The sequence below is a fragment of the Harpia harpyja genome, chromosome 21 (assembly GCF_026419915.1).
Source record: "Harpia harpyja isolate bHarHar1 chromosome 21, bHarHar1 primary haplotype, whole genome shotgun sequence".
NCBI lineage: Eukaryota > Metazoa > Chordata > Aves > Accipitriformes > Accipitridae > Harpia > Harpia harpyja.
Window position 1 is genome coordinate 12,949,536 of NC_068960.1, and position 15,547 is coordinate 12,965,082.

Consider the following 15,547-nt stretch of genomic DNA (forward strand, 5'->3'; position numbering starts at 1 on the left):
GTATATATTCCTTCCGTTAGCACCTTCCTTGGGTCAAGTAAGGTAGAGACAGTGATAATATTCTGAGCACTTTCTGGAAAAGGATAGGTGCAGCTTTACAAAGCACCTGTTAGCTCTGTGATGATACTGTAGACTGGAATGCAAGTTCCATAGGGTGAGGTATTTTTACTGTTTTGGTTTTGGTTTTTTTAAATCAGGAGCTGATGTGCCATTTCCTTATTGAAAACTCTCATTGTTAGTGTGGCATAAACATAGGCCTTAAAAAGTGCTAAATCTATAAAGGAATTCAAGCAGATAGAAGGTAATCTACCTTTAATGGGTACTAACTGCCAGGAACTTTACCCGTGTCTGAATAACTACAGCTGGCAGGTACCAGTTCAGTAGGAACTCTGATTACCTTTCCAGATCCAGTAAATGTATTTTTTTCACAGCTAATTCTGCTCAATCCCCCCCAAGAAGTCCACATGAACATTGGAAAACCAGCTTGAGTCACAGTCCCAGTGCATGTGTGTGCTCTCTATGACTTTCATCAAATCTGTGTCAGTTCCTTGGCAATTGCCGGCCTGAATTTTGCTGAGGTGCAGTCCCATGATCCAAGCACTCTCTGGATGGCTCTCTAGGTTACACACTGGTTTTGGCTGCCTACCCTGACATGTACATGGCCCACAGGGCTTGGGTTCAGTCAGAGTTCCCCTTAGGAGGCTTGGGAAGTGTGCTAGCATACCATAACGTATGTGTCACTTCAAAGTACAGTACAGTATATTCATCCAAAGGTGATTGCTCTCACATGGATTTTGGAAGAGTATTTTGCTGGTTTAGCTATGCCTGAGACACCCATTTAGGCTACAGCTGGGTAAGAACTTTAGCACCAGTTTCCACCCAGGGAACAAGTTACAGCCTGCCTGCTGACCACAGATACTGCCTTGCAGATGGTCTAACAGCATGCAACACCTAGAAATTGCCCTTTTTCCCATTCTTACTTTGGTTTAAAGGACTGTATAGCATGAACTGGGCCAAGAAGCCATCTCTTCACAGTTATTATTTTCACTAGGATTGTTTCACTGGATTTTTGGAAGGTGTCACACTTCGAACAAAGAGGATCAAAATCAGGAAATTCCAAACTATGGCCTGAGTCACATTACCCATCATAAATAAAAGGTGTACGTGACAAAGAGTACAAAATTTGGCACTGACCCACTTCTCCACTGTTTTGTTTTCTTCTCTCAGATGGGTTTAGAAAAATTCAACCGTGCCTCTGCTGATGCTAAGGAAGTAATTTTTCTGTCACCCAGCAGGAACATGTGCTTTTGAAGCATAAGGATCCAACTGCTCCCAGGCTGCCATGTAGTTAGTCCTAAGATGCTACTGATAAGAGGGCAGGGATTTGTTGCATCATGAGTGAGTCAGAGGTGTATAAGAATGTGATTCTACAGTGATTTCTACTCTGCTGGAAGTAGGGACATGAAAATGCACGACACTGCTGTATCATCAGATCTATGAGACCAAACTTTCTCTAGGAGGTAGAGTTACAATACCTAACAGAAGATGAGACTTTGGAACATGAGACAATATATGTTCAATAATCTTTTCCTATTCAGCCAATAACTTACCAATTTTCTTGTATTTGGGTTCTGAAGCACCAGAGCAACTCTCTGCAGAGCCTAAGAAGGCTGAAAGAAAGAAAAGTGATAGTAACTGACAAAAATTGAACCAGTTCGGTAAGTTTAAATTTCCACTGTGGAAACTTACTTAACTTTTTGTAGTAGAAGGGGGTGTTATCAGTTTCAATTCAGCTATTTCAGAACTTTACAGGTCCAATGTATAAAACATGAATGTTAAAAGCCTGATATTATTTTCTCTGACTGTGAAGTTTCAATTAGGCTGCAGATTTTTGTGCCAGTAATCAAAGATTTTTACTGCTGTTCTTGCTATTAAAGAGGGAATTGTTCAGCTAATGCTTGCTAAGCTATAGATACACTGAAAACAAAGTTATCACTGTCACACAGATGACAAAAAAAGGGAAGAAATATAACATGCTTAATATTGTGTTATAGAACAATAAATTCTGCAAATTGTAAAGAATGTGCTTGGGGGAGCTGTTTTCACGTCCAGCCCACACAGGATGATCAAAGTCAGAGGAAGCGCATCTAGTTGTATCAGTGAAGAACTACATGAGAGATGCATGGAGGCTGTGTTAAAACCAAAGTACTGCAATGCAAACTTAGAATTCAAACACTACAGCCTTTCAAACTCTCACTGTTTTTCACTTACTTCGTTTGTGACATTTCTGCATCTTTATGTCAGTAAGTTTCTCAGTGTTTTCAGCAGCCATTTCATCCAAAATAAGGTTCCCTGCTAAAAACATGAAAGATTGCCAAATGTCAACCTTTGTTCTCCTAGAAAAATTACAGAAAGAGGTAAAAGCAAGAGAAACACAGCAACAGGCAGCAAAGATGAAGTATGCTCCAAATAAAACATAAAAAACAAATCACATAATAAAACACATATCCAGATCAATATGATTTAGAAAGCCCACAGAGCTCTGAATGCAGATTCTGTCACCCTATGTTAGTTTCTGAACTGCAAAATATTAATCTACTGCCATAAAATCAGTGGCTAATAAATCCTCTCAATGCTCTAATGATGAGCAAAGAATAAAACATCACAGCTGTAACACAGTGTGACCTCAGTGCTAGCAAAGTTACTCACTCATTTTATGTATTAAAAGGATTAGATCCTTTAAGAGACAGAGCAAAGGGTTCTAAACAGATTTTATATTTTGTGTTGTAAGAACTGTGAAGTTATCCATACCATTCTTCTACTGGCAACTACTTATGTACTAATACTGTATCTCGTTTCCTCTAAAACCAATATAAATTTTGCCATTAGGTGCAAACCCCCCCAAAGTCTAAACACACCAGGGAGCAGTAAAAAGCATTTAAAAAGTCACATGAGCTTCTTGTAGCTAGAATTGTCCTAGGAGAGGACTGACCTTTGGTAAGTTATTCAAAATTATTTTGCTCAAACATAAAACAAGATATACACATATTCTGTGAATCTTTCTGATTCTATGGATTTTACAACAGCCACATATTAATCCATATATTCTGAAATAGTAAACAGCTGCATTTGTGCCACTACCAAAACAATTACTTTGTACCAAAAGCCAAGCAATTTTCTCTGGTCAAGCACTGAGTAAAGGAATCATTTACTACATGTATATTATACCATTGCTGCATTGATCAGAGAGAGAAGTAAAATTTGACACGCTTCCTCAGGCAGCTCTGTGCATTCTGGACAGAAATAAGCGTGCATGAACTGCATTTATATGCATGCTAAGTCCTCTGGGTGGGTCAGGTTTAATGAACTTATGTACATCATCCTTGTTGTGCTCAGAGTAAGTCTGATGCTAATTGAGGGCATATACTGCACTAGACAGTTAAGCTGTGCATACACTATGGCCATGGTGACGTAATCAACAACTTGGTCAGAGATAAAACTGCCATCTTTGAGAAAGGCCTGCAAAAATACAGAAAATCCTCAAAGTTTGCCAAGCAAAGCTCCCGGGGGACAGAAGAGGATACCAGATGTATAGAAACCTCACTAGTGTTCAAATTGTGGGGATGAAGTACAGTGCAGATGTTAGCCAGAACACTGTGATAGAGAAAATTAATCTTTGCCACATAAATCTTACCAAAAGTGTCTTCCACCTGCTTCTCCTGCTGATCTTTGAGCACGTATTCTGCTAATTCAGCTAGCAAGAAGGAAAAAAAAAACCAGGTACACAATAATGACACAGTAAATTTCACAGTAAAACTCTTGTAAGCTTACCCGCATTAACAGAATTCTGCAGTGTAAGTGAAATTAAAGAGTTAAGTTTTTCTTGTAAATTGTTGTTCAGGAAATAAAGAACACAAGAAAGAAGAAGTTGAGACAGGAAGCATTAAGCAGAAGGAGCAATTAATAGAGAGATTTTCCCCCCAAAACCACAAGCTACTGTTCATCTGTTTCCCCACAAAGCAGAGGTTTAGGTACCCTCGCTAGACCTACCATGCATGAGGGACAGGCCACTTGAGTATATGCCACTGCTTTAGACTGAAAATAGAATTTGTAAGAAATAGCTATAGCAAGTGATTGGAAAACAATTATTTAAAAAACAAAAATTGCTTTCATACCTATTCTAGCATAGGCTTCTATGGTGTTGGAACAGAGATACAGTTCATCCCCATTTTCACAATTTTCCATCGTACACAGGAAATCCGAATTATTGAACTGATCATAGTTGCTGGCATCAGCTTCGGGATCTAGAATTAAAAAGGAGTACTCATTGGCTCAGTGAATATCGTAACTAAGGAGTAAAAAAACCAGATAGCAGGACTTGCAGAAAAGGCACATTTGTTACTTCAGCATAAGGCTTTGGCTCTTCATTGTATGTTAGCTAAGTAGGAACAGAACTGAACTCTCAGTAATTTATAGTCACCCAGAAATCAACACTTTTCTTTTGCTAAACTCTGAGACTTCATCTCTGCTAGTATATAAAACAGTTCTAGAATCCGTTATATGACACTAAGGCCTTCACACATGGCCTAGACTCATCCATATTATTAAACCTTCTTATTTTTCAGGATATGGTGGTACCATCCAAATTCCCTGTTCAGAACGATGCTGGGCCCATGCTAACCCCTGAACTGCAGCTACAAATTGCCTGTGAAGCTGCTGGTTGGCCAAGGCCACAAACATGCCAGGGACCATGCTAACATCACAGAAGAGATGTCCAGCTTCCAATAACAGGCACCATGTCCTGACAATGTTCAATTTATCTACACCATCTCAGACTTTGCTAAGGCTCAAAAGTATTCAAATCAGCTGTGGTAGGTTGACCCTGGCTGGGCGCCAGGTGCCCACCAAAGCCACTCTGTCACTCCCCCCTCAGCTGGACAGGGGAGAGAAAATATAACAAAAGGCGCGTGGGCCGAGATAAGGACAGTTTAATAAAGTGAAAGCAAAGGTTGTGCGCCCAAAAGCAAAGGAAAACAGATGATGTTATTCTCTACTTCCCATCAGCAGGCGATGTCTGGCTGCTTCCTGGGAAGCAAGGATTCAGTACGCGTAGTGGTTGCTCAGAAGACAAAAATGCCCCCCTTCCGTCTGCCCTTACTTAGCTTTTATATCTGAGCTGACGTCATATGGTATGGAATATCTGTTTGGTTAGTTTAGGTCAGCTGTCCTGGTTATGTCCCCTCCCAAGATCTTGCCCAGCCCCAGCCTGCCATTGAGGCGGGGGGGGGCAAAAATGTTGGAGAGACAGCCTTGATGCTGTGCCAGCACTGCTCAGCAGTAGCCAAAACACTGGTGTGTTATCAACACCTTCCTAGCTACCGATGCAAAGCACAGCATTATGAGGGCTGCTATGGGGAGAATTAACTCCATCTCAGCCAGACTCAATACATCAGCGAAACATCTCTGATATAACAAGAGTCAGTCCTTGATCCCTAATTCATCCTACTTTCAGTCACTGAGCAAGTGAGGCCATGGGAGTGAAGAAACACTCCTGCAGGTGTTGTTAACAGCCAGAAGTTGAGAGCGCAAAGCTCAACCTGGAAATAATTAACCACAAAGATGATTCCAGATTCTGGTGCTCAGTTCTCCACTGATTTGCCCATGTACCTGCTGAGCCTGGTCACTCATGAAAACAACAAGGATGCGAGGTGATATCCTCCAATTTGGTCATGTTTTATACCTGTCAGGCACAGAGCTATAGGACTTCCTATCTGGCATACATCTGTTTTCCTCCTTTCAGTGCCACTCTCAACCCACAGTCCAGCTCACTTGTTTAAAATAAGCTCAGCTATTGCTCCACAACACAGTCAGCAGCACAGATAAACTTTCAAACTTTCATGCCAGCAAATTCAGGAAGAGCACGATGTTCCACAACCTCCACACAAATTCAGGAGCAGAAAGTTTGAGAGCCAGGGCAACCTCCTAATCTGATTACCTGTAGGAATTTATGTGCAAGAGACTATCATCTTTACTCCCTGGCCCTTCTGCTTTCTCCTCTATCACAGAATCATAACATCATTGGTCTTTGCCCCCGAGAGCTGTAAAATGGCATCTGGTAATGAAAGTCCAGTGTGTTGGTGCCTTAGGATCTGAGAAGGAAATGAAACACTAGTTTGCTGCAGACTGGCTTCATCACAAACTCATATAAAAGTCTCTGTTTTGCAAAGCTTTTGGCCTGAAACTACAAAAGTGTTGACAATTGCAATTGACCAGGTTACAATAGGAACATTTGCAAATAAACTACTTACAGGAATTATATCCAAACCAAAGACATGGGCCTCACACCTTGATGACATGTATAGTATGTTTTGTTAGACACACTGAGCAGGAAGCTGTAAATATGTACAGTTCTAAAAACATGATAGTTTCTGGAAGCAGTCACTATTTTATATACAGATACAGACAAAGTTATCGTATTGTAAGACCAAGTGTCTGTTGAATTTAGTCCAGCCACCATGATAAACTGCCATTAGATGGCTACATAATTGAGAGGAGATGGTAATAACTTATAGCATGATGACTAAACTAATTAAGCTTTTTTTAGTGTTTTACTAACCTGCAGAGAAGTCACTTTCTTCATTTCCAGATGACTTAGGATCAAGGAGAGTATACAGATGCAATGGATCGATATCACTGTGCAGCAAATCAAGATAGCCATTTTCAGACACAAATACTGAATCCATGATTTGTCTCTTGATGTCTGAAATCAAATTGCAAAACAGTTAGCTATGACAAAACCACAGCTTTTGTCAACCAAAACAACAAGGCCTGCACTGTGGCTTTCTGTTGACAAGACATTGAGATCTTAAGGCTGTGGAAGTGGTATTGCTTACCAAATCTTGCGTTGAGTTATAACCCTGAGTTACTTAAACTTATAGATCCAGATACAGCTTGTAATGAGACTTAACTATTTTTTACTGCCATCAGGGGAGTGGGATACTGCAGTCTGACCACCTGGACCAAATATCGAGTGCCAAATATTGAGTAAGTCGCAACTCCTGTATCTTTATCAGGATATAAATGATGCAAGCACAGATCCAGCAGGTACTGGGGAACTGAGAAGACTGCAGTGAAGAGGATGGAAGAAGAATCCCATTCTTTACTGTTGGGACAATTTCTTCTCAGGGGTAGCAGCTTCTGGCTAGGATACTACACCCAGTTCCTAAGCCCTGGAGGTGGTACTAGGAGACATCCCTTCAGCACAAGAAGGAACAGTGAAAGGTAGAACATGTATTTTGTATAATTCTTTCCCAAACCATATGGTTGACTGTGTACAGAATGGCATGGTCACCTTAGCAATTAGTTTCTGGTAACAAGGCACTCACTGACATTTTGGAATCTATCACAATTATTTTTTAATCAATTTTCTTTCCCCCTCAGAACTCCTGCATGTACCTACTCATGAGTTGGGAATTGCTATAGCCTTTCAAGCAGAGTGCCATACAGTATCCAGACAAATCTGACTGATCTAAGGTGCTCCCTGCTCCAGTCACCCATGTTTATATGAGAATTGCTTAGACTGTTGCAGCTACATTTCCTGATAAAGCTTACCTCTTCCTCTACCTCATTTTAAATCCCTTCCATTTCCTTCCAGTTACTGCAGCAAGCACTGAACAGCAGCAGGCACTGAACTGAGAACAAGCTCAAACATTCCTCTTGGATATTCCACAGGTAGTGGAATAACACTACGTGTTGGTTATTCATCATCTTTATCAAACTATTTGAAAACCAAATATTGGCTCCTCAGTGTTTACAGATCATTGATATGAATGCCACCTGGGCTGGTGGTCCAAGTAATTTACTTCACCATAATACTGAGATGCCAGCATGAAATCACCAACCAGCAAAATTTCCAGACCATTTCCTGTTAAAATAGGTGTCCACACACCACAACCTTGAAAAGTTTCAGCTTGTCATTAAACACCATATTTTGTAATTAAGGATAGCTGTAATACAGCTCTCAAATATTCTGCCTTTAGCAGAATGCCATTGAAGTTCCTGGTTGCACGTCAGCTTTCCTGAGGTCTGCAAATGTGGAGCAACCTGCTGTACCATGAAGTCTACCTGCAACATGAAAAAAGAGAAATCCAGGTAACACTGAAGCTCTGATGAAAGAAGGCAGAGCAGACCTAGTCACACACTACCGCATGCTGTTTTGTTATAAACTAATCTTTATTCCTCTTACCCCTCTGCAGGGTTGTCCCTCTGAACAGCTTGGAAATGAACCTTTGTGTGTTCTGCTGCAGAAGACACCAGAATCTAGGGCCAGAACTTAGAAGAGCGGTCCCATGAGTAGGAATAACCCACACTCAGGTAGTTCTCCTTTTTCATGTTGCGTGACCTCATTACGTTACCAAGATTAGAAAAAATTTATATTATTGCCTGCCATGCTATAAATGGAAAGCAGAAGTTGACAAACCTGCATGAGAACTAAGAATGAGGTTATAAACATACCAGATGAAATTTTCCGTTTGTTGCAACATTTTGCTTTGCCCCTTCCTATGTTGAATTAATGTAAAATCTAAACAAGAGTTGGGCCTTTCAGAATGCCAAGTTGCCAGACTTTGTGAATAATGCTGTTGAAGCATTATCTCTGAGTCAATATAATTTGGGGGTTAGAGACAGAGAAGCAATTGGGCAGAAGCTGTAAAGGGAATGCAGGACAGACAAATATATCCCTCCAAGTTCAGTGATTAATAAACTGCTTGATTACAGCAGACAAAGAAAAGGGCAAGTCCTATGGAAAGAGACTAAGTAGGCCTACTTAATCTTCATGGAAATACTAAGCTTTAATTAAGTCATAGTCACAAAAGCTTTTGCTATTTTAAACCTTTCTTTCCATAACATTTCCTTGTGGATAAACACATAAGTAATGCGAAATGTTTTCAGCTACAATGGTCAAGAAGTCAGGAAGTAATCAAGAGGAAGTCTTGCCGGTGCCAAGTCCAGCTAGAGAGCTGAAAATAGAGCGTAAGAGGTGTTACAACCCAGGTGCACAGGAGTGAAAGAAACATAGCCTTCTACCTTGGGAAGAACGAAGATTGCCACTCTTTCAAGAATGAAAAACTTGATTACTTTTTTGTTTCACCGGTCTGAATGGCCCTCAGCTTACACTCTTTTTTCTTCATTACTGTGGTTTTGACACAAATCTATACATAGCTGTCTTTCTATTGACTACACTGGATTTGGGATGCTGTGACTTCTTTCTGTAGCTGAACCAACATATTCTTAATAGCAGCTGTGCTTTGCTGCATTAAAGTCATGGTGCCACCACGGAAAGCACTCTGTCCAAGGGTGCAGGAAAACAGAAGTGAGTTTTTGAAAGATGAAAATTTCTACACTGGGAGAGCCAGAGGCAAGGTTAATTACTCCTCAGGGACAGTGAGTGTTTTGCTGTGTGTTGTAACTGAAGCACATGTGAAAATGAAACCAGACCTTACCAAGCTTGTTTACAACAGCAATTCCTTTCCCAGGGCTTCCCCTTTTTTATCAGAGCATCCCAGCAGTCCCCTGTCTGAGAGCAAAGATTAATAAGCGCTATACTACTCAGGACTTCCTCCATTGTTTCATACATTATTTTAACTTAGTTTACTGATAATGCATTCCGTTTGGGGTCCCATACAGTGCTGCCAAAATGGGCATTTGACACATTTTCACATCAGAGGACTAAAAAATTTTGTAATAATTTCTGCGTTAGGGCTGTGAATGCTAGAGCCAGCTCTCAGCAGGAGGAAGACAGACCCTGCACAGACCTGCAATAAAAGGACTGAAGTCCCCAGGGATGCCTTTGCGGCAGGCCTTCATGCACAAAGTGCATGTGCTGGGCGGGGGCAAGACAGGACATATTTCCCAATGTATTTCCATGCCATGCAGGAAGTTCAATCCCTTGTTGTTTGGACACTGGTTAAGGCAGATTTTTTCTTTAAATCTTTAAATAACACCTCCTTTCTCCAGCAGCCTATACACTCCAGCTGAATCGCTATATTTGGTAGACCTGTGTTACCTTCGTATTACCTCTGCAAGGATTCAGTGCATACCTGCTACAGCAAGGTTTCTACTCAGGATGCATTTGTTTTAGCACTGTATTCTGCATGTACAGCACAACTGTATGATTCACTTCTAAGATTCTCAGTGTTTTTTACAGTGCTCTTCTTTTAGAGTCCAAGTGATACCATATGAATTAAAAATGCTGGAAAAGTAGTAAAAGAAAGAGTGAACATCACCGTACCAGGACAAAGAATCCAGTTAAGGAAGGAGCAGGCGTTCACTTAAATCACATACAAGTCTTAAGAGTTAGATGGGGCATTTTAGATTTCTAAAGATAAGGGAGGTGGTTGTGATTTATCATTTTGCCCCAATAATTTGATTTAGCCATGTCTTATATTTTAAAGGATCAACATGTTAAAGACTCCAGGCAATGGGGTCTGCTACTAACTAAAATCAAATGGTGTCTAAGAGAATGAGAAGAATTATACAGACAATAATGTAACATTTACTCCAAAAATAAGGTGGATGTTTCTGAGGAGATTCGTTAGGGGGTTTCCTTCCCAAAACTCTGCTGACATCTGAACTGACAGGTAATAAAATAATTTCCCACATGAGTACAGAGGTTAAGAAAATGAAAATACGTAAAGTGATTTCAGTAAAAGAGGAACCCCCCGCAATTTAATTTTTTGTACCAGTTTAGGAAGCTGAGGATAATTCATAGAAAAGAGTAGTAATGCCATGCAAATCACACATTTCTTAACCTGAGGATGACATAACATTACAGCTCCAAGTCTTAGATTACAGAAAAATAAGAGAGTATGACTGCTGTGAAGACAGGAAGTTGAAAAATTAAACACAAAGATTGCCGAAGAAATGTTATTTTCTTGCAACACCCCAGACCCATTAAGGGCTACACATGAATCTGAGTGAAGCAAGCTGACAAAAACCAGGTTATATCAAACTCTGAGTAAGGAGTCCAGTGAAAGACTGGTACTTTGAGCTAAAAGCTCAGTATCATCAGCCAGAATTTTAAAGCCTTTTTTTTTAAACACCTTTAGAAAGTCTTCTCTTTTCTTCTGTGCCCCCACAGGTTATGTCATTGTGCACAATACACACACCAGAAGGCAGGGATATGTTTACCTGGCTTTTGCCGCAGGCAGTGTACTGGGGCAATGTTCTCTGGGAGGTGGGCAAGCTGGCAGCGAGGAGGGATGAAGTCCCCTCCATGCTACAGTCATCTGTCTCCCTTTCCTCCCCCCAACTCCATCGCTAACAATTCCTCTGCTCCACAGATACCAAACAGATTTTCCTTTCAGAGATGGCCTGATTATTTGTAAACTGCAAGTAAGGGTGCTCAATTTATACTTAGCTTTGAAGGTTTTGGTTTCTATTTCAGATCTATGGAAGGCTTATACATCTTATAGCCAGTTTAACTTTTCCTGTTGTATCACCGATTTAACAAAAGATACTACTTTTACCCACACTCTTGCCAATGGAGTGGTGTGTTACTTTCCATGGGCTTTATAGTCTGAAAAGGAAGAACAGAGGTAATGCTGGAAAAACAGCTGCTCTATATCCTGCCACATTCTGTTTTGTCTCCCTTAGAGATGAGTTTAAAGAAGTTAGAAAAAGTATAAATATGAGGTAAAAGGAGCTTCTGCGTTTCAATGAACTTAGCTGTATAGTGACCAGCACAACAGATAAAACAAATGTTACTAGCCTTGCGCTGGAGACAGCCGAGTTCAGGCAGACTAATAACATACTGTCCTGCAGGTGTCAGAGTTGTGATTTGAGAGCAGAATTTGCCTTTTCATATCCCGTATCGCCTCGTATGTCACAGCTGTGCCCAGCATTCCCATCCCAGCAGTAAGATGAAATAAAGCAGCACAGCAGACACCTTGCCTATAAGCTTTTTTTGCAGAAAAAGTACATTTGCATTCAGAGACTTCAGGAGAGACATTCAGAGAGACATTCAGAGATTCAGGACAGACTCTCAGCCCTCCCAAATGGGAAAGTAAAGCTCTAGGTTGTCTTGCCAGATCCGTAAGCCAGTTTCTTCCAATGATCCTCAGTTTCACTTTCTATAAGAGCAACATTTATTAAAAAACCAAGTACATTCTTAACAAAGTCTGAAAAAAACTACAGGAACCTTTTGAGCACGTAACAGGGTTAGCCACAAAACAAAATTGCTAAAAATTCTCCAAAATTTCACCCACACTCAGACTTCATCTTACTAATATTTCAAGCAATACAAGTCCAGATACTGACACACTGTAGTTACCAATATCTACAAAAGGTAAGATGAATTTACCATAACAAAAGCACTGCATCCAAGAGCTGAGGAAAAACTGACCTTAGAGCTGAGGAAAAACTGGACAGTTCCTGTTCTTTCACTCTTGATTCAGTACCAAAAAACGACGAGAGCTGCTATCACTGCCCAGGGCTTATAGAAAGTGACAGCAGAAAGGAGGAAATGAGCTAGACCAGTCACTGCAGAAAAGTTAAAGGCTCCGGGGGAATTCCAAGGAGGAAAATTAGCAGGAACCTGCCTTCTAGCAACCCCTGTATAATAAGCACTGTTACCCTTACTGGTCACTTGTCACCACTAAGAAGAGCTTGCACTTGTCACTAGTTAGGAACAGATGGATTTATTCAGTTGGAAACCAAAACTGGATGACAGCTGGCGGTAAAAATTTCTGGTGCTCCCCAGAATTCTTCCTCCCCTTTTTTATTCCAGTTCAAATCTGACCCAAAGACATGCTGTTAACAGTCCATCAGTAAGAATAAAGCAAGCAGCATGCAGACACTCTTACCTTGCAGCTCCATTTGGTGTAACAGAAGTGAAAGTACTTCTTTCACGTGTTCACAGACTTTACCAATACAAAATTAGTTCGGTATCTTGTGCAAATGTCTCTTGCCATTGGCCCAAAAAGACAAGTAGGATGTTCTATGAAACAGGAGCTTGTAAATCTTGACTGGCTTACACATGGTGTTCAGTGTTTGCTTGTAGCAGCATCTGATGGAATGTTTATTCATCTAATCATTGCTTACCCTGCCAGTGCCTACCTGGCATAAGACAAACAACCTTTTGAAAAACAACTTTATGAGTATTCCTGTCATGATGCCTATAGCTGCTTCTGTGTGGCTCTGCAAGCTTATTTGCCTATTTTTCTATTTTTTATCATGCATAGACCTACAGAAATTAGAAATTAATTATGAAAGAGAATATATTCTCAAGCGAGCAAATACTTTTTGTAATATTATTCCATTGGCTATAGCTTATAACAAAAGTTCCACCAGAGTCTGAAGGGGAAAGGAAGGAAGTGGGATTTGATGAAGTCAACAACATCCAGGACTTGCTGCTTCAGTAAGGCAAGTTTTTAATCAGTTGCTCGGTAACAAACTGCTTCTGCACAAGGTAGCAGGTCCTATAAGCAAAGCAGCTGCTGACCTGTGTAAGCCTTTTCCCTTTGCAGAGGAGATCCACTTCCACCAGGTTCCATGGGAACATGCTCACTGGGAAGAAATAAAGCTGTTTCTTTCCTGGGAGTGGCTGATCTATTCCCAGTATTTACAGAGATACAAGGCCCAGCCTGAGATACAGGGCACTAGCCTCTTCAGGCTCTCTAACCAGCCAGGCAGCTGTGTTCTTGGAATTCCTCTACACAAGAAGAAAAGCAACATCTCGGTATAACAGCATTCAGAGCAGAAAATAATAAAAGGCTGCACAAATACAGATTCTGTATTTTAGTGCTCTGTTTTGATAGGCAATCCTGCATGAGAAATCCCTACAAAATTTAAGAGGGTTATTTGTTAGCCTTATTTTCTAACCTGCAGCACAACCCCACAAGTTATTAAGCTCCTATACCAGCCCTGTAGGCAGATTTCTTTACCAGCTTCTGAGGCTGTAATCCCATGAGGTGATCTACATACTTCAAGAACGAAAGTTTGGGGAACAGAGGAGTTCAGCTGTTTACTGTGATTCCAGTTCATAACCGCAGCAAAGACCGGTTGTCCACTTTTTTGTACAATACCCATAGATGGTTAGAAACAGCAGAAAGAAATTGCTGGAGCAAATCAGAGTACTGGTTCATCTAGTGGACTACTCTATAAAGAGGGTCTTAGAGACAGAGGGGAAAAGCAGACTGGAAAACAAGAGGCTGTGAGACAGCTGTGAACTGCCTAAGCTTCTCAGGTGACCATCAGCTTCTTTGCTTCAATGTTTGCTGATACGCTGCCCTACTGCAAAAGGAGGGAACAGAACATATTGATTAGTATTGGAAGCACTGCAAAACGGATGTCAATAGTGCACTTTGCAAGAGGGGGAAAGCTGGGACTTTTTTGTCCAGAAATTGTAAAGATCTATTTTGTGGCAGAAGAAAAGAGTTGCAAAACTATTAAGTAATCAGTGAGAAACCTGCTGATATCAATCTGTTCCTGACCAGAGTTTTCTTTGCAAGCCTTCTTCAGAGTGAAACAGTGATTGAACATAAGGCTGAAAAATGAAGAAATTTCAAAAAGAAAGTCAGAAAATAATTTGCTTCATAGGAAGCTGAAGTCTCTGATACAATTTGAGTAATTTCCTGGTGAACTAATGTCTTTGAAACCACTTTTTTTAAGCCTATCTCTACTACAAAATCTAAAGAACAGTGACAATGGTTGAACATGTGATGGATGAAGACTAATGCTTCTTCTGATGCACTTCAGCTTCCCTCTGTCATGTCTCAAATAAATGCAGGCTTTGTGACAGAGATACAGAGCCAGGCATGACGGGATCAAGATCTTTGAATGGAGATTTTTAGGTGCTACCATTACAAAAATGAGAAGGAGCAGATATACTTCCAAGCACTTCAGGGATTTAATTAAAAGTAGAAACCAGACTATCCCAGCATAAGTGACACTAGGCCACTTGCTATGATATTCTACATTTAAAATATGAATTCTTGACATTAATTTGAATGTGTGTAATAATAGAGGTAAAATCTTCCAGGTCAGTATTTTGCCCTCTCATGAACTATCTTAAGTTTTTTTTCCCCAGCATTTCCTCTTGTACTTTCATCCATGGCTTGAGAAGTGATGTCCAATACTGTATTTTAGGAGAGGAAAAAATCTATACCCCTCACTATGTTGCAGCCCAAGGTCCTTCCATCAGTTTTGCAGGATTACCCCAATATTCTACTAAGTATTCTTTCACTTTCCTTTTACAGTTGCTTGGTTTTGTAAAAGTAATTCTGAATGCTATAGTTAATGCTGGGGTTCTGTCATTTACATAAGATGGACAATGTTAGGATTGTCCCAGAGCTATCCCTGTTCTCCAACATATACATTAATCCTCTGGTGGGTCAGACTAAAAAATGAGTTTACTGCCTCAGAATTATAAGGTGTCTGCATTTTTATCTCCCTGGCTGCCCACTAAAAACCTCGAAACTCTTGAATCCAGCCTCATAAGTCATTAAGTACCTCCCTTCCTTAAATCTGCAGCAGTCTCTTGTAGACAGTG

At 40.5% G+C, this 15,547-nt stretch overlaps 1 protein-coding gene across 6 annotated transcripts in view; it reads right to left on the bottom strand.

Annotated features, from left to right (window-relative positions):
- The window catches only part of CIITA (class II major histocompatibility complex transactivator), a 31,294-nt gene extending 17,565 nt beyond the window's left edge, over positions 1–13,729 (bottom strand). For 2 of the 6 annotated variants that reach the window (XM_052773159.1, XM_052773155.1), the window contains exons 1-6: positions 12,861–13,728; positions 6,617–6,760; positions 4,176–4,304; positions 3,695–3,754; positions 2,272–2,355; positions 1,611–1,670 (exon numbers count right to left, since the gene is read on the bottom strand). In XM_052773159.1, coding sequence (XP_052629119.1) covers positions 1,611–1,670; positions 2,272–2,355; positions 3,695–3,754; positions 4,176–4,304; positions 6,617–6,760; positions 12,861–12,873 — 490 coding nt within the window. In that variant the 5' untranslated portion in view covers positions 12,874–13,728. Of the gene's footprint in view, positions 1–1,610; positions 1,671–2,271; positions 2,356–3,694; positions 3,755–4,175; positions 4,305–6,616; positions 6,761–11,977; positions 12,125–12,400; positions 12,830–12,860 lie in introns of those variants that run through there. The other 4 variants (XM_052773157.1, XM_052773158.1, XM_052773156.1 and 1 more) reach the window with 4 other exon arrangements.
- Between the last annotated feature and the right edge of the window lie 1,818 nt (positions 13,730–15,547).